Genomic DNA, 19,592 nt, shown 5'->3' with positions numbered 1-19,592 from the left:
TGACAAGTATGGTTGTCATAGTCAATGACAAATAGCTTGAATCTCCGTGTTATTAAAGATGAAAAGAATTATAAAAGTAAATATTGCTAATTGTACTTGAATTTGAGTTATTGGATTTACGAGATTATGTTATTTTGAAGATTTGAAAAGTTCATATAAGCAGATGTAATCTTTCTCAAGGTTACAGTTTGTGCAGAACGCAGTCCTAAGGGTTTACATTAACCGAATTAATGAAATAAACGGTGAGCATATAGGTACAGGAAAACTCGTTTTATTCTTATCCTTTTTAATTGTGTAATAACCTAAGACACTCTACATTGTAGTATGAACGTTAAGATATATACCTTGTACATATAAATTTCCACTGCTTAGTCACTCTAAATTGTTTGCACAGAATCTTCAAAAGCAGAAACTGCAAAGAAATCTTGGCAGCAGGCCATTGGGTACTTCCACGTGTCCCAAATAATTTTAGATATTTTAAGTCCATTCAACCATATTGGTAAACACCATTACAATTTATAATTGATATTTAGTCTTTAGGATAATTTTAACATTTTTAGAGTAAACAATCAAAGACCTTTCTGTTGCATTATGATAGAATTACATTGAAAAATATGATTGATTTATATTCAGAGATTGCAGTGAGATGTAGGAGCCTGTTGTAATCATACTGTTTTCGACATTTGTCCATCCATCGACACTGCTTCTACTTTGGCAACCCTTTAAGATAACTCGATCATTACAGTATTGCACCTCTTGTCACCACAAAGGACATTCATCCACCCACCGGTACACATTGTCCCACTAAATTTAATAAAGTCCCATATATGGACAATATTGGTGGGTAAACTACATGAAATGTCCCCTGGCAACTCTGCCAAGTACTAACATTGTCATTGTATTTAGCTTTCAAAGACACGTGTACCCTTTCAATGTTTCATATTTCCATTTAATTTTTAACAATTGTAGACATAAGTCCTTCATTTTGGAACTTCTTAGTAGCACTTGCTGTTACCATGGTGGACAGTCAGTATATCCTGATACAGTCTGATGCGACCTTTGGAGGTTTCATCTTCTTGACATCATTTGCTTTGTTGATAAAGGTATGGGTCTTATCATTCAGTTTCGTATCATCATTTTCACGGTTTGCCCATTTTGTCACTCATTCTGTGTTGAAGATCAGGAAGTGAGTTTCAATGTGATTGTCTGAGCAATTTACGTGACTCAAAACCGTGACCCTAGATATATGGAGATGAGCAGCTGAAAACACTTGCACGTCCTCGCTCTTCCTTTTGTTGACATAAGTAGCTCTCCTGAAGTTTGCTTTTTTGTAACCTTCTGGACAGATAAATAATTATCCGGTGGATAATGGTCCGAAATTACAATAATTATAAATTGCTGAGACGTTAATGCAGCAAGATAAACGTTCGTCATAGATTAAAGTTGCTTAAGCTGCTTCCGATGGCATCTACAGTTGTTGTTCTGGTGTCATCTAGCAGTTTTGTGGTAGCACAGCTGATTTTGGTGCTGCAAACGCAATGTGTGAAACTTGCCCAAAGAACCAGATCCATGCAAACATCGTCACTGCAAACATATGTGTGTTGCTGCATATATGCCCATTTAACTGGCTGCTCGGGGCCTGATCTATAGTTTAATGTTATTAACATTGAATTTTGGGATTCAGTGCAAATTAATCTAACAATAAATAGCAAGAATCTAATACTTTATAAACCCAAGACGCCATGAGAAGTTTTTACAATCAGTTTTATCAAAATCAACGTCTATTTTATTAACAGCTATACACATCTTTTCCACTTTGCTGTATTGATCCAAGTTCTTAATTTTCTTTTGATATCCTTTACTTTGATTTTTTAATTTTAAAATGTCACATATGTATTCTTTTTGCAAGGACATTAACACATAGTTATTTCTTTTCTTTCAGATGCATAATGTCACAAATCGTTTTTCTCTAATTATATTTCAAATCTGTTTCTTTATATTTATTGAATGTGGCAGATTTTATTGAAAATAAATACAATTTTGAAAGCTAATGTATTGTTCTCTGATGCTTTTTAAAAAAGAGTATTAACATTTTTTTTAAATACAGATAAGTGACATTGTTTGCTAGTTGATTCAAGCTTGTAGCATTTTGGCATAGAAGTTCAAATTTAACTATATAATTCATGCGTGTTTCAAACGCGTATACATATCATACACAGGCAGCTTAATTGCCCTTCTTTTCCATTTTCGCTGTCTCTTTATTGTGTCTCACATTTGTTTCTTGTTTGTTTGTTTCATTACTGCTTTCCTGAACTTCCAGGACTAACATTAATAATTGTACTTATTTACATCGTCTCACAAATCTTGTACAGATAATTCAACTGTTACGACAAAAGCGTCATCATACGCAGTTTTGCATTTAGATTCCATAGTGTGACCCACGTTATTACCATTAAAAGAGATGTATGGATTATCATCTTTAGTCATCAGATTAGAGGGTTTACTGAAACTATTGTCCTCACTCAAAAGCACATGTGGAGCTAAAAATAATAATACACCATAATTGGCAATATAATTAGTAATTTGTATTCCTTGCAACCTGGAAAACAGAGGTAAACAAAGAAGTTACCCATATATATATATATATATATATATATATATATATATATATATATATGCGTGTTTGTGTGTGTGTGTGTTTGTGTGTGTGTGTCTTCCTTGAGTTGGCGACCTCAGCGAAATTATTAAGGTAAGACACACTGTATAAAATCTTTTGGTGGTTTTAGTCTTACCGATGCGCATGTATCACGTACACAACTGAACTTGTTTCAATGCAAAGTAAGTTTGAATATGGTTAAACGCTGAGACTCTCAATGGTTTCCATGTTATAACTAGGTGGTTGAGTAATTGGAGATGAGAGAGAAAGATGGATAAACACGTGGGCCATGTCAGTTGTATATCTGAATTTGTTATTTCTTGCCCAGTAATTAACATTAAGTTGCAGGTCGTGGATCTCTATAGGTTCTAAGTTATGACCTAAGGTCCTAGTCCGTGTAAGGTAAGGATAGGCCCATGGGTCGATGTCAGATGCTATTTTGAATCTGTATTTTATTATAATCTGTAAATGTATATATGGTTACAAAATGGCTATCTCAAACGTTTTCGAATTAGAACACAGAGGTAGAGTTCACAGGATTTGGGACTGACCGAAGAGCCCGTGAAGTTAGACATTTTTGTTTCTTGTACAGCTACTGTTTATAGATATAGGATGAATATCTCAATACTTTCCAAGTTGTTACCACGGTGCTAAGTACCAGAGGTCTTGGGGGTATTAGGATTATTAGATCCTAGTGACAAATAGATCCATGTGGATCACATCTAAATTTGCCAAAATCGTGTCCGGAGACCTTTTAACAAATATGGTGGTAGCAAATTTCACTTTTTGAAACCGTCCTCCGACTGCATGGTGTAGTGTAATGGAGTGGTGGGTGGTGTGGTGTGAAGGCTAAATTTGGTGCAATTATATCTTTATAGGAGGAGTTAGCCTCACGGATGTACGCACATGCAATATCCGCGACATTTTACAATGCGTGTGGATAATTATTCACTAAAGCATCTGACATACAGCAGACTTCTCAACGGAATGAGAAAATAACCCAAGTTGTCGTGACCTAAGTATTACTTTGAGAAAACATTAAATTGTATACGCATTTGAATAGCACTCTATTTTTCTAAATTAAACTTAGTGACATAGACCCTGCATTAATTCCACTACTTACGTTGTCCATTTACATGTATTTACAGCCTTTTATGTATAATCAAAGAACATCAATATCTGGCTTACAACGGTTTCTTACTTTTAATATAATTTTTATATATATCTTGACAGCCCATCCAAGAAGTGAACTGAATCAGAGCAATGGAGATATGCCACCTTGATTTGTCCTGTGCCTTCGTGCAGTAAAAAAGCTTACCTGGAAAGCAGACTTTGAAAAATAGCCTGCGTTCTATTCATGAGACCTAAGTTACTCATAAAATATATTCAACATTGATAAACAACTAAGTCTCATTCCTACTAAAAATTAATAATTTAACAAAATTAGTAGTAAATTGATTCTCATTAAACCCGTATCGTTCGTTTTTAATATAAATATTGCATATTGCATGGTAGTTATTGGAAATATATTATAAGCATTCCAACATGAGAACAAAACTGAGAGACATTTTATGCATGTTTCAATTTAACACAAGTGTTGTGTATAATTTGTCTTGTATGATTTCATCTGAGCCAAATACACAAATTACACTAGAAGTTTTTTAAAAAAGACATCAATTAGACGATTCAAAATAGTTTTCAAAGTAAATATTTTTGTGATAACTTGCCTTCTTTCTAAAAGAAGAGAGGCACTTCAAAAATTATCCTTTCAAGTCAATATCATGCAGATTGTATCACTATAGACAGCGACATTCTGTGGATGACATTTTCAACGCGCTTCGAAGAAGTACGAAGTATATGAATACGATTCAGTAAGCACCCAGTACGATAATGAAATTACAAGCACATTCTACCAGTAACTAATTTGGCAACATTTTATTTAGCCCCATATTATTATTTAACAACGACTATATGCTGTAGTAACATCAGTTTTAGTGGGGTACCAATTTTCGTGCTTTTCATTGTTGCCCCGAACCACGAACTTAAATCCCAAGCGAAAAATGAACCACGTAGGATGATGACCCCTTCCCAGTTTTTTTTTTTTTTTTTTTACAGTGTTTCATTCCTAGGGATTAACACAGATACTAGTATTTGATAAATCAAGGTCAATACTGTAATCTTGTAATTAAATATTAGCTTATGCATGTGGTTTTTTTTTGTTTTTTTTTTTAACCATTTGAAACAAGAACTGTAAATCATTTTATATTATTTCAATGCACATGTTCGATAAGGTATCCGATAGCCGTAATTTTACACTCGCTGCCTGAAATCGATACGTGAGGTAATTAAGGATAGAGAGAAAATAAAGAAAAAGCATAAGGTATTCAAGTAATAGTAATACTGAAACTGAAAGAAAAACTAATACAAAATAACTGTATATGAAAATTAAGTTTAATTCTTATTCAAATCGATCCTTCATTCCAGTACAACTATTTAAAATTTAAATTCTTCTGAAAGCACATAACATTTTATCTATGCATTGTTAATCCAACGAACAACAATCCTGTAAAATAGTAAAACTATTTCGTGAAACACTATTATTAATGAAACACTATATATATATATATATATATATATATATATATATATATATATATATATATATATATATATATATATACACTAATTACTAAAAATCCAATGGAAAGCTTAGGAACTTTGATGATGGCTTATATTTTAAGTTGATTGTCAGGCAATTTATCAGATGTCTATTTTGATTATTTTGCATATCTGTGAGAAGGAAAATTTCCTCTACCTCTTGATTCTAGACATTGACAGAGAAGACTTAGGAGTAAATATTCTGCAGATGAGGACCTAATTGTCCCTGTCCAGAGTCGGAGTACTTATTTGTTTATTGGATCCATCATTTCAATGCAAGGCATGAAAACAACTAATCTAGCTTTGTTTCTGACAAGTGGTCAAATCAATTTAAATTCTTTATTTTCAATAGCACAACTCAATAAACAGTTTAATGCAAAAAATTAATTTTGACACGTGATCTACAAAACAAATAATAATACAAAATGACGTCTAATTACAAAATGCAGGAAAGCGATCCTGAAGTTTCGAATAAGATGGATGGATATGATAAATAGTTTAACGACGTAACATATGTGATTCAAAATATCTAAGGGAAACACTCAACATATTTTATGTTAATTTACATTGCTGTTTAAAACGTGTAGTACCTAAAGATTGACATCCTTTAAAAACACTGAGTGTGCTCCTATAATTTCTTCTTGATGCACTCTTAAATCTTTATATAGCTGAATTTTTTAACAGAAATTAATTCTGTTTTTAATGACATTGATATTACAAATGTTTCTTATTATTAAATACCAACTGTGAAATCCAAACGTTATTAAAGTTAATGAAATACCTTGTCTATCAGATTCATTGTTAACAAACAAGTTGCACATATTACCAGACATATTTTTAAGTGTTTAACTGTAAATGACTAATGAATTCATTCAATACTTAAGTCCCTTTTACCATTTCATTCAAAAACTGTCAGTCTTTCACGTCGGTTATAACCACTGAATTACATGCCTTTCTGTTTATGATAGGTAGTAATTTACCGAAACCAGGCAAATACACTAGGCTATAATGCAGGGCAAATTGTAAAGACTGTTTTAACTATATGAAATCTAGAATACCCTATGTCAAACGATTTGCAAGTAACACTAAATCAAGATGTTGTAAATATCGAATGCAGATAGCCTTGAATATGGTGATGTGCCAGTAGTCTTGATGTATCACAATCACTAATCCCAAAAAAGTGCTTTTGTCCAAAATATAAATAAGCTCTTTGTTATTCCAATGTATAATTTAAATAAACAATTCCTCTCACATTATATCTGAAAATAAGTAAAAGTGATTTCGCAAAGACTGATATTAAAATATAAATGAATAATTGTCTATTTGGTCTTCTTTGTTTACAAACTGTCATTTATTTACAAAATGTCATCTGAAAAAACAAAATGCCCTTGACCTATGTCATATCCAATGGAAAGTTTCATCAAATTCGCAAACAAGATCAGATTATTTTACTTAAATTTTAGCAAACCATCTCATAAAAATCATATAGACAGTCCAAGGCACGAAACCCCCAAGGTCATGAACTCAAATCCAAGTAAATATGTTGTTCACAAATGATCATTATCTTAAGATATAATCTACAATCATCGACAAAGTTTAGCTATGTAACATATTCTTTACCAATGACTCTTAGAATCTACAATTATGAACAAAAGTCAACAACACAATATAGATCTACACAATAGCTGAAAATACTAGTAGTACGCTGATAATGTCAGTTATAATAATAATATAACAACAAAATATAAGTAATTGTAGTAACTAACATTATTTGCATACTGTAGCATTTGGGTCAGACGATTTCTGATTATCTGTTTAAGGTCCTGTGATTTTCGAATGGACGGATGCTCCATTTTAAGGATCTTAAACTATGTGAAATAATTTAAGCAAAGACTATTTTTTCTAATTTTTTTGCAACTGGTCTACACATTAGCAAACTTATTTTTTTATAGCGGACTTAATATCTGAAGCATTAAGTATGACAGTATGTACGTGCAGCTGTTTGTATGTTACAGGTAAATCTGATTTACCAATAAGTCAGTATTTGATTTGGCGTGGCACTTGGAAATACAGATAGATATGTGTTCACACAAACATACAAATGTATCCAACCCTACTTTAAGTGTTTACTTTTTACTTTTTAAACTTACTTTAATTTACTTTTTAAATTGTATAATATATTACATTTGCTATACCAGAATACTAGTATATGTATATACTGTGGAAAATAGCGACAGGGACCGACTTCATAGAACATACAAATTCTCATACAGGTAGCGTTCTTGTTATACTGATTTCTAAACTGTAATGCCCAGGTTATAATAGAAACACATGTTGCATGCAGCATCAAATATTATATTTAGATGCGATAAAACGTACATTTACAAAATAAATGCACAGGTACATTTGTCAATTGAAAGGTTTTGAAAACTGAAGTATTTCTTTTTTTTTCTTTCCTGTTTAATATGAACTCAGTATATGGTTGAAACTTATGTTTGACATCGTCTCGTTATGTTTCTTTAAAAAATCCAAAAAATATAGGTCAGTTTCCAACAAAGCAAGATACACTTGAAACCCGACAAATATATTTCCAAGAAATGTTAAAACCAGATCAGTAAATACCAGAATCCGTATAATATGCATTATACATGCATAGATACCATTGCTCTGGGAACAAACAAACTCAGACATGCATAGAAAGCAAATGTAATATATTATACAATTTAAAAAGTAAATTCTAGAGTAATTTAATATCGAGAATAAGTTCATGACATCTTTGTAGAATTATTGGTTGAAAACACATTGCAGCAAAGTTTTATTACCAAGAGAAACACCTAAAGTAGGGCTGGATACACTTTTAATGAAGTTCCAGGCAACCTATGTATGATACGATTACAATTAGAAATGCTTGCAAACTCCCAATGAAATGAACATGGGTTGGTTTACACAATGCATACTTTAATTATTTTTTTTTATAAAACTTTCTTTTATGGCAAACTAATAGCAAAGAAAATGTAATGACGGGAAAAATGTAGAAAAATCAGAGTACTAATGTATTACATCCAGTCAATAAAATACACATGCATAATTTTGCTGACAGGACAATCTATTGCATTAAATGAGTAAAATACTTTACAAATGATCTATCTAGCAACGTACATGCATTCATCATACTTCTTGCATTAAAAAGTTAAAATCAAGTAGCCCACTTGTTAAAAACATACAAGAAGCTGCAGTAATTTTCCTCAGAATTTCGTAATTGCGTATCAGAGTGTAACGACATATGGCAACAGTATACAACATTCTGCCATTCTTAGGTCACTACCACACGTACGATTATGAAACAATTGTGCTTCGGCATAAACGTCTTATAACAAAAATACACACATGGTAATGTATGCATTATAAACCAAGTTTTTGTTTATGAAGAAAGTATACAGAATCTAATTAAAAGAAACAATGTGCTCACTGTCAATAAAGACGGATGTTAAAAGTCAGATGTGTACTTAGAAAAAAAAAGCGCAATATCTTAATTGCTAAACAGGGCGCCATTTGATTACATAGATGATGCTATTACAAATATTTGCGGAACACTTCCTTCAACAGAATGCGTTTGGTTTTACAGTAATCGTGATGTTTTTATTCTCTTATTGTACGCATGCATGGAGTTTATTGTTGACCCTTTTTTCGCTTGATACATTTCAAAACAAAATATGTGGACAATGGCATAAAAGAGTCCCAGTATAAATTATTCCTTCTTTTACATACTGTTGCTACCACTGTAGGCTGTTTAATAGTGTTTTGCCGCCTCTGCTACAACTAAAGTTTCGTACACTTTCGCACTGTTTCATATTATTTGTATACCTCTGACTACTTCAACATTTTTCCAATCGGTTCAAATCGTTTACTAAAAGTATCTCAACAAACGCACAGTCTCATCTTTTGTACGATTACACCTATTGCATTTTTCAAATACACTGGATTTCATATGTACTACTGAGCGGACACATTATACTATTTGTTATTTGAATTAATTCAAGAAAAATAATCATCATTCAATTTTACAGAGTGAGAACAACGCAGGTTCTTTGTTTGCTATGTTTCACATATCTACGATACACCTCCAAAAATACAGCGCTGTCGTGTACCTTCTTTAATCATCCCTTCGTTGATTGCTTCACCTAAAAGGCGTTCTTCTTTCATGGATGTAATCAGCAAACAGTTGGATAAAAGAGCATATCGAAGTACACTTGTCCTTTGGCTTGTATAATAATTTACATACGTTGATAATTATTGGCAGATGCGGATGATATCATAAATAAAGCCCGAATATTTGTATGTCAAAAACGCAAATAGAATGATCTGAAAGGAATAAAATAGTCTTAATAAATGGTAAGCATTGCATTTTATGCTTTATGTTATAATCGTATTGAAGACAGAGTTCATAACTTTGCCAAAATGTTTGATTCTTTCCCTGATGCGGGGAAAAATCCGATGCGTGTATGTTCTTTTGAGATATACGGTAAACTGAATCTACTCTATTTTTGGTTAAGACCATATTAAACTTAAATATGAGGACAATGAGGAAATAAACAAAAATAACAAAAAGAGATATGCAGAACTGGAAATAGTTCGTGCGTTTGTGGGTGGAAAGATCTGACCCGAAGCGACAGTTTTCAAATATAATAACAGCTATCTTACCTGGGGTAGACATGCAAACCAAAAATGTAGCATTACTGCCTGGTATTTCTCTTTAATATCGTCCCAGCATGGCTGAAAATGGACAATTATGTAGCCTTTGTAACACTAAATACACATGAACATGATGCGCATGACTATTCTATAACAAAAAGTGCATATCTACATTCGGATGAAGTATTGCAAGTATATAATTCAGTGATACAGTGGAGGTACATCTTGGAGTGTTATAACGTTTGTGGGAAATATATTATTATTTTTGAAATCTGTAAAGTTTCTGCATGAAGAATATATTCATATTGTGTATATCATAGCGGTCCACGAGTTTTATCTTTCACATTTTCCTCCCGTACTTCCGCACAGTTTGTTTCATTGAAGTGAGTTAAATGGTTAGATTTCATGTAAATATTACTAGTAATATTTTAGCAGGAATTCAAAGCTGTGCTGAAATGTTGAAAAGTAATCTCGCGAACTAACTTGCTTCGGTCTATGCTATCTGGATAACCTTCTGTGAGAGGTAATGATACACATTTATAAAAGTACATTTCTGAGCGAGGTTAATAAAGTCTTTGAGAGCCTCGTGAATGCTTTGTTATACCTAAGACAAAATTATAAAGAATTATTTTCCCCCAAAAGTTGTTTCCCCTTTATTAAATTGTGTACCTTAAGCTTCGAAGAATCATCTTCAATCCTCTTTAAAAAAAAAAAAAAAAAAAAAAAAAAAAAAAAACAACGCCAGAATATGCAACTATCAGCTTTTTGTAGCGGACGTTAAAAATGTTTATTTAAAAAATAAAACAATAAGTTTGGTGAGTCTACCTTATCGATTACAGCTACAGGGAGGGGGACATACGCGGTAACAACATATAGTACTTCCTATCCATGTATAATCTGTACCTTAAGAAAATATATCAGTCTTTCTTGTGTTATATTTACAGCTTAAGAGAGCTGTCCTGCATCATTGAAACATTTTATGGTGAAACGTACCAACACTCTCAACTGCACTACATCCATTATACAGGGTCACAATGCCCATCACACATTCAGTGAGAGACATTATACAATCGTCCTTACCGAACAGGTCGATCTGTTCTACAGAGTTAAAATGACTTGTTCCTTGAACAAATTGTCAATTTATGTAAGAGTATCAAAGATGGGGTGGGCGCAGGAAGGATTAAACATAAACTTCAAATACTGTCTGTGGCGTCCTTTCATTCCCTTTTACTACACCTACATAGAGGCAAGACCACCGAAGCATTGTAATGAAATAATAAAGGATTGTTTTGATGAGTTATTTCATAAACATTCACGAAATGACATTCATTATGGTCAAATTTCAGCACAATATAATTTTAAGCGGAATTTATTCTCTGGTCTCTTTGTGAGGATTGCTCAATTTTTTCCCAGTTAAAATAAATTAAATGTGCAGAGAGAGAGAGAGAGAGAGAGAGAGAGAGAACGACGATGACAATATTGTCTCTAATATCACAGTTTTCTATTATCATTTTCTGTACAAGGCAGTATCTCATAAGCCTTTGGGGAAATATGTTGTAAAAGAAAAAAGTGCAATATTTTCATAATTTATTTACAGAAGTTGTTCATTTATAACATATTACGATGTGATTTACAATCGCATACTCTACCACTGCGACGTTACTGATGTATGCAACGGGTTGATTTTGTTTTTCAGAAATCATTTGAAGAGGCATTATTACAAAACTTACTCGCTAAGGTTTTAAACTTACACGTGTCATAAAACAGCTAATAGGTGAATACAAAGTTTCATCATCCATAAAACTTTAAATATTAACCCCCACTTCGCGTCGATGAAAATGAGATTTCATGGTTAATAAAACGTTATATATCCTCAATCTGACGTTCGATACAGATGTTTCATCCTCATTTCTGTATCGCAGGACTAGACTGGAACTGTTTGGGTGCTCTCACTGACGGCTGCTATTCCAGATTCACCTAATCGAACTTTTACAAATGTCAAACATTTCTGTACATTTAAATAGAAATAGAAATTTTGTCATGTAAAATTCATAAATATATTAAGCAGACGCATTGTTTGGGGTAAGGTACTGGGGAAGATGTACAGGTCATTTTGTTTCCTTCTCGTACACTTAGACAATAAACACTTGTTAGATCAAAGAAACATGACTTATATTCCTTATCTGCCCCGACAGATTGCAAATTGATGCATACCACACACATTTTAAAAGTTCCATATAGTTCAAGAAACAATTAGAGGCATTTGTTTAAATATACTCATTAATTACTCTGTTTTCCTATGCTTCATAAAACTGGTTTGAACATATCAACGGAGAGCACTAAATAAAACAGGTATGTATAAGTTGTCCGTACATGCGGGTATTTTTCATGTGTATATTACTCTCAAAGCTTACTTTGTCTTTATTTGAGCCAGAACCATCAACAGTACACGTTGCACTTATTGGATGATGTGTTTCCTGGTCTGTATGTTTCATTTTGCAACAGGAGGGCGGAATCATCATTGTATCATTAGTACTTGTGGAGGTCCTGTTCCAGTTTGTTGCGCTGTGCAAGTCTGCATAATCTTTAACCCCACAACATCGATACTAAACAAATGTGAAAAATAGTATAAGCCATTTGAAAGAAAATTTGCAGCATATTATTGGCTTTAGTAAAATAGAGATAATGGACCTTGTAACCTTTCAAGACTCTCAGAGAGTTTGCTTTTAAATTGTCTAACGATATATTGACCAGACCATACATCTTTATGACACGAAATAAGACCTATAGCATTATGCAACTCATAAATTGCCTACTTAGATGAAAACTGTAAAGAAATTAGTCAAATTGGCAGAAAAGGATCTATATCACGTATTAAGATTATTAATAACCATTGAGGAAATACTGTGAATATATATATATATATATATATATATATATATATATATATATATATATATATATATATATATATATATATATATATATATATATGTGTGTGTGTGTGTGTGTGTGTGTGTGTGTGTGTGTGTGTGTAATTACGGGAATTTGCAAATTTGATGTGTATTCTTTATTTTACCAAGTTCGCATGCTTTGAGTTATGTTTAGAAATTCGCCGACATTGTAAAACCTGAATTTTTGCAACCTTTAAATGGTATTATTCGCAGAAGAATACAAATAATAGTAATGAAAACTCTCTAGTACAGACTTATTAATATACATTTACATTTACAGGAGGGCACAAAATATCAACCACTCGTGTAGATTGTGTACGATTTCGATTTTTAACGTAGCTTTAACAATTTTTCAGTCATATCGCTATGATGTCTGCAGTGTGGCAGTTTATAGTGATGTCTAGCACTGGGGCATCATGCCGCAGACATGTAGCATGATGTCCCACCCAGTCACATTATCCTGACACCAGACTGACCAGTCCTAACACTAACCTTTTAATGCTGAGCGCCAAGTGAGATAGCTGTTAGTACCATTTTTGTAAGTGTTTGGTATGACTCGGCTGGGATTGAACCCACGACCTCCCGCATCCGAGGCGGACGCTCTAGCCCCTAGGCCACCAGATCGGTCCACTCGTGTAGTAATTAATGTATACTTCATCACCAGTAAGAAATGAACGTGTCATTAAAAATCAAAATAGAGTGTGAACAGAGGAGTATTAAAGTTTGCGGTTTGATTGTGATAAAAGCGAAATACGCTTGAAACTTTGAAAACAATGTATCGTATATTTAACAGCAATTAGGCTGCCACTCCTGAAAGCATTTTTTAACAATCTTGTATTTGACAATTACAGGGGTTAAATTTTAAATATACAAATGCGACATTTGTGCTTCTTTCCATACCATATACATTTATTTAGTAATAATTTCCATACTTACGCCTCCTTTCGTGTTGTAGTCAATATGTCATTATCAGTCTGAACCAAATAACTTGATTTAAAATCTTCTTGATAAAAAGAAAATGAAAACAGTGGGTTTGTTTCATTCTTTGCTTGACTTTTCCGTTCAATATCTCAATTTCCAGAGTCAGCAAACAATTATAAATGATCGGAAATCAGAGTTAAATCTGGATTGTGACTGCGAGTACGAAGATTCTTTCATATTCATTTCTAACAGCATCTCGAGCATGCACCATAATGCTTGCGTTAGCCTCCCTGATGTTTACAGCTAAGTTACTAACATCGCTCATATTGAATGCCATTTTGATGAGAGTCTGTAAAACTCTGCTAATTTACAATCCTTTTTGCTTACTGGCTTCTCAGCAGAACTCCTGTAACCTGTCATCGAGTTTGTAAACTCATTCCGGCTGTTCATTAATGATTTATGCTGACTCTAGATAAATAATATTGTTTCACTCTTCAGTAAGGCAAGCTGCACATTCAAAGTGACTAAGTTAATTTTATTCTCACAGAAGACAAAGGGGGCCTTTCAAATTTAATTTTAGGTGATGGACGTTTGAAAAGAATTTATGACGGTTAAGAAAGGTTTATGTCTAGCATTAGTTTTTAATAAATGAGTGATTTTTTTTATGAATTCCGAAGATTTTTGTATAACTAAGATTTCTTATGTCATAATAATGCCATTAATGTATGTACCTAAACATGCAACCAGTTTATGGCCATGAATACTGTACCATTTTTGTCTATAAACACAATGTGTTGATTAAAATTAGGCAAAGATAAGCGATAATAAGCATAAGTTTATCCACAAAAATTAAAATTAAATTTTAGAATGCATTATTTGAATCAACTAAAACTCATTGGTAGAACATTATCCATAAGTAATTAAGTGTTTTGTGATCCAGATAACATGAATTTATTAGATTAGAGCATTATAAACGTTAAGTATACACAGTTGTAATTGTGATAGAAAATCATAAGAGATAACTTAAAATCAGAAAGCCAGAAGTTCCATAAATAACCTGCTGTAGATGACATTGTGGTCTTAAACTAAGTAAGAGAAAGGAGCAAAACCAACATGTAACATAATTTATTTAATTTATAATATAAAATTTTAAGAGGAACTTGCAGCTTGGTGAATTAAATCCAAATAATCTTAAAAAGCGTTATCACAAGTCCAAATAAATAGAGCAATCCGAAATAATTATATTTTCTTGAATGTGACAATGTACCAATATTCCAAAATATGCTTGAGTGTCAATAGAGATAAGGATTTCTGATCAGTCTTATCAAAAGTATGATTCCTAAACGTTGTGCCAAATTGAGAATTGGAAGTACTTGTAAGATATTGAGTTAGTTTCCTATTAAAATCCTGCTGAGAGGAAAACTTATTGACAAATGAAATTTTTGAGTCATGGAATAATCGTCAACTGTACGAGCAGCGTCTGCCACAGTTTCTACCTTTGCTTATCAAGGTAGGTCTTAACGTCACAATGGACAAATTCTTGGACTTTTCAACTAATATGATCTGTCTGAGGTTATCGTAATCTTGATCAACATTCTTGGCTAAACAACACCTATCAAACATTCGTTCTTTTTCACATGCTAACTCGACAAGGTTTGTCCATGTGTTATTTTTGCACCTCAGGTACCAGCTCATAACCATTCAAGATATATTCCTTGACCACATCATAATAGCATTTTGTTGTACTGAGAGTGAAGTATTGACTGCAATAGCGTTGCCTAACACTGTAATAACAAATTCCAGTGCTCTCCTCATCATTGTAAGTTTTCAGCTATTTTCTCTAAATAAGGGAATTACAGCAGCAGGGAAGTTCTACAGACCCCCTGGCACAGACTAAAATAAGCCTCCCAAACAAACTTTCTCCGTAGAAGCCTCAGAAAGCAGAAATAACGCCTCCTACGCAAATTAATCCGCAAAATTTCAACCCAAAGTGCATTTTCAGGCATAAAAAAAAACAGCATTTTTTGGGGGGGGGGGTATTGTAAAATTTGTTTGTGATTGCAAATTTGGGCTGCGGATGCTAATTTTATTTTACAATAAAACAATATCGTTGAAAATAAGATGAGTAAAAAAACTAGCACAGTTGGAGAACCTCATTCTGCTAGATTAGTGCGAGAAGAATTAGCTGCAGTAAAGAAGCTTATTCCGACAAAACGATTATTTAAGAAAAAAGTTCGTGAGTACGATGATGAGCAACATCATATTGGTGAAGTATCGTCAAAGTGGTTGAGTCCAGTCACCGGAGTGATCGAACAAGTCGCATATGGTAGTAAAAAAGAAGATAAGAAACTTAGAGAGCTCGGGCTTATTCCTATGACAAGAGATATCGAGCAACACACTCGAGTTGTTCCTGGTCAACTTGATCAAATTCATCAAGAACAAACACAAGCGCATCAGGATCTAGTACAAGCGCAAGAACAAATACTAGAGTTACAAAAAAAAGCACAAGAACAATTGCAGCAGGAACAAGAGCACCCCGAAGAAGGAAGAATAAAATTCTCAAGTACTGATAAATTTACCGATGAGGTTATCACAAGAATAAGGGAAATGAAGCCGGATGAAGTTATAAAATTTGCTGTGGAAAATTATGATAAAGATAGACGGAAAAAATTAATGAAACCTCATCAAGCTGAGAATGTGTCTCGCGTACAGTGGATAAAATGGATATACTATATACACAAAGATGTCAAAAAGGTCAACAAAAATGATCCTGAATATATCAATTTTATTGATTCGATAGTCAATTACAAACCACAAGAATTTCCAGAGTCGCGTTTGTTCCCATCTTCGCTTGAAGAAATCAAACCCGCAGAAAGCAAGGAAGTTCAAGAATTAGCTGAAGAAATCGTATTTCCTTCAAAAATACCATCTGATTTTGTAGATGTACCTGCGGATTTGCTTTTGAGACCCCAAACTATCAACAAACTCGATGATAGAGAGACAAGATTGCACGTTGCTGCAAATTATAACTCACGAAATAAACTTTTATACCTGCGAGAAAGCGCGCATAAAATTGTTGATGCTAATCCAGAAATCTGGCCTGCGGTAATTTATTTTGGTAGTTTAGGGGAGGAAATATATTTGAAAGATGACGGATTTAAAAATTTTATGGAGAAAGTTGAAGAATATAAAGAAGAACAGAAATTAAGAAAAGAAAAATCTATGAAGGAAAAACACATGCATCACGAAAAAACAGGATATGGATATTCAGTTTGCCCCGACAGTGTTGTTAACGACGTATCTCGCCTCGAAGTATTAATCGGAGGAAAGCGAGCCGGAAATAACTCTCACGAAATAATCAACGAAGCATCAGATATTTGTCAGCGATTATTCCGTGGTGGCGTGATTGATTCTCATGTTTATAAAGAACTTGTTGATGAGCTTATCGATTAAAACAACATAATTGAAATAATATGATTATTCACAAACATCAACGCAGACCCAATCAGGTCCGCGTAGTTAATTCTCGATTACCAGTATATAAATACGTTCACGGCAATGGACTCGGTGATATCATTGGAAGTCTTGTCACGCGAGTAGCACCTAAAATTGGTCCAGTGATCAAACAACTAGGATTAAAAGCAATAGGAAAGATTGGTGAGACTGCTGTTTCTGGTATTGGCAATTTAGCTAGTAAAGGATTCAACGCTGTCAAAAGTAAAATATTAAATTTAATACGTAAAAAAAAACCAGTCAGATTACCTATCACCAGAGAGATGCCACCAGAAATTAGCAAAACCATAAATGAAGCAGCAAATAAGAAAATAAATGATCTGGCGCAGGAAGTTGCTAAGACGAATATAGCACATGAAATTGCAAACACAAATCTAGCTCATGAGATTGCAAACACAAATCTGGCGCATGAGATTGCAAACACAAATCTTGGAAATACAAGTTTTGTTTCAGGAGATGGTCTTCGTTTTAGACGATATCATTAGTAATAATGTTTTCACAAGTGTCAAATGAAGTGTTTGACATGGACGAGCCTGTGGGTAGAGACACATCAGTGCGAGATTTTCAGTATTTCTCGTACGAGGTAGTTGAACCAAATACACCTAACCGCAAGGAAATTCAAGTTCACGACACAACAAGATATTTTCTTCCATCTGAGGCGTATATCGAGGTTGTTGGGATACTTAATAAAACCGATAATACCAACTACGGAGCGGATTTTAACGTTGGATTTGTCAATAACGGTATCATGGCATTATTCAAGAGTGCCACTTACATGATTGATGGAAGAGAGATTGAATCAATCACTGAAAATGTTGATGTAGCAACAACGATCATAGGCCTAGCAAGATACTCGGATGATTTCACCAGATCGGCTGGTCCTAGTATGATGTTTGCTAAGGATAATTCTAATTCACCGATATTTAAACCGTTTGTCGTTAGACAACCGAATAATCGCGACGCTCCTAATCCTGTCCCTGCTGCTGTCGAAAATATGATAATTAATCAAACTGAAAATTATAATCTTGGATTTGCTACGCGAAAGAAAATGTTAGTTGGAGCCGAGAATAATTTCTCTTGTGCAATTCCATTGTCTCATATTTTTGGATTTTGCCGGCATTTCAGGAAAGTTATTTACGGAGCGAAGCATACAATTTCCTTTATTCGAGATGCCGCGGGTAATGATAGAGCCATTTGGCGAGAGGCGGGTGTGGCCGGCGATGCTGGTAAGGTAACATTAACTAAAATTACTTTGTGGATGCCAGCAGTAACACCATCAATTCGCGAAGAAGAAAAATTATTATCATTCATGAATCAAGGAGGAAAATCCATCATGTCCTGGCTAACAACAACAACCGACTCCTCCGATGTTAATATGAACGGAATATATACTTGGCGAATTGCGTCACAGCAAGGTGTTTCAGCGCCCAGGCATATCTTCATTGTTCTTCAAAATGCAAATAGATACGATCAAACTCACAGTCACATGATATTTGATCAATTCGGGGCAACAAACGTATCATTAAGAATAAACGGTCAACAAGAACCATCCGAGGAAATAGCTATTAATTTTACTAATTATTCCACTGCACGCGCGTATCATCGATTATTAAGTTTTATGGGTCGCGATCAAAATATTGATACCGGATTGCAAATATCACAGTTAGATTTTAATACTCTCTATCCCATCTATTATTTTTCCCTGGAACATCTTGATTTGGTAAAGCAGTCGGTTGTCGATATTCATTTCAAAGCCAGAATTAACACTGGAGGACCGGCAAGAGCCATCGCGGTTATTCTTAGTGATAGAACAATGATCCTAGAAGGCATCAGTGGTAGAATGAGAGTCATCGACGCGCCCGTAGAAAATATGTGATAAATTCTAAATTTAGATAAAGTGATTATTAATATGCCATACGAACACGTCAGCGTAACACTGACCCCGGGTCAGATAAAAAAACTTCAAGCAGCAACAAAGGCGCGAAGAGGTTTAAAATTAATCTTGAAAAATAATCAGATTCACGGTGGACCTAACAAACTATCACTGACACGAGGTCAACACGGACGATTTACCAAAGCCAGATCAGCGAATTCTGGTCTTCATGTAACTCTCTCCATTGGCGCAGTGAAAGATATGATCAAGGTAGGTGGCTTCCTTCCTTTTCTATTACCGTTATTAGCTCCGTTGATAAGCGGCG

At 33.8% G+C, this 19,592-nt stretch overlaps 1 protein-coding gene across 1 annotated transcript in view; it reads right to left on the bottom strand.

Annotated features, from left to right (window-relative positions):
- Window positions 1-5,351: 5,351 nt before the first annotated feature.
- LOC149787237 (uncharacterized) overlaps window positions 5,352-19,592 on the bottom strand; it is a 34,082-nt gene continuing 19,841 nt past the window's right edge. The window contains exons 2-4 of the mRNA XM_089978359.1: window positions 12,421-12,612; window positions 10,016-10,087; window positions 5,352-9,676 (exon numbers count right to left, since the gene is read on the bottom strand). Of these exons, the coding sequence (XP_089834485.1) occupies window positions 9,605-9,676; window positions 10,016-10,087; window positions 12,421-12,612 (336 nt within the window). The 3' untranslated portion in view covers window positions 5,352-9,604. The remainder of the gene's footprint in view (window positions 9,677-10,015; window positions 10,088-12,420; window positions 12,613-19,592) is intronic.

Source organism: Sinohyriopsis cumingii, chromosome 12 (genome assembly GCF_028554795.1).
Source record: "Sinohyriopsis cumingii isolate HCF-2022 chromosome 12, ASM2855479v2, whole genome shotgun sequence".
Classification (NCBI taxonomy): Eukaryota; Metazoa; Mollusca; class Bivalvia; order Unionida; family Unionidae; genus Sinohyriopsis; species Sinohyriopsis cumingii.
This window is presented reverse-complemented; position numbering and strand designations above follow the sequence as displayed.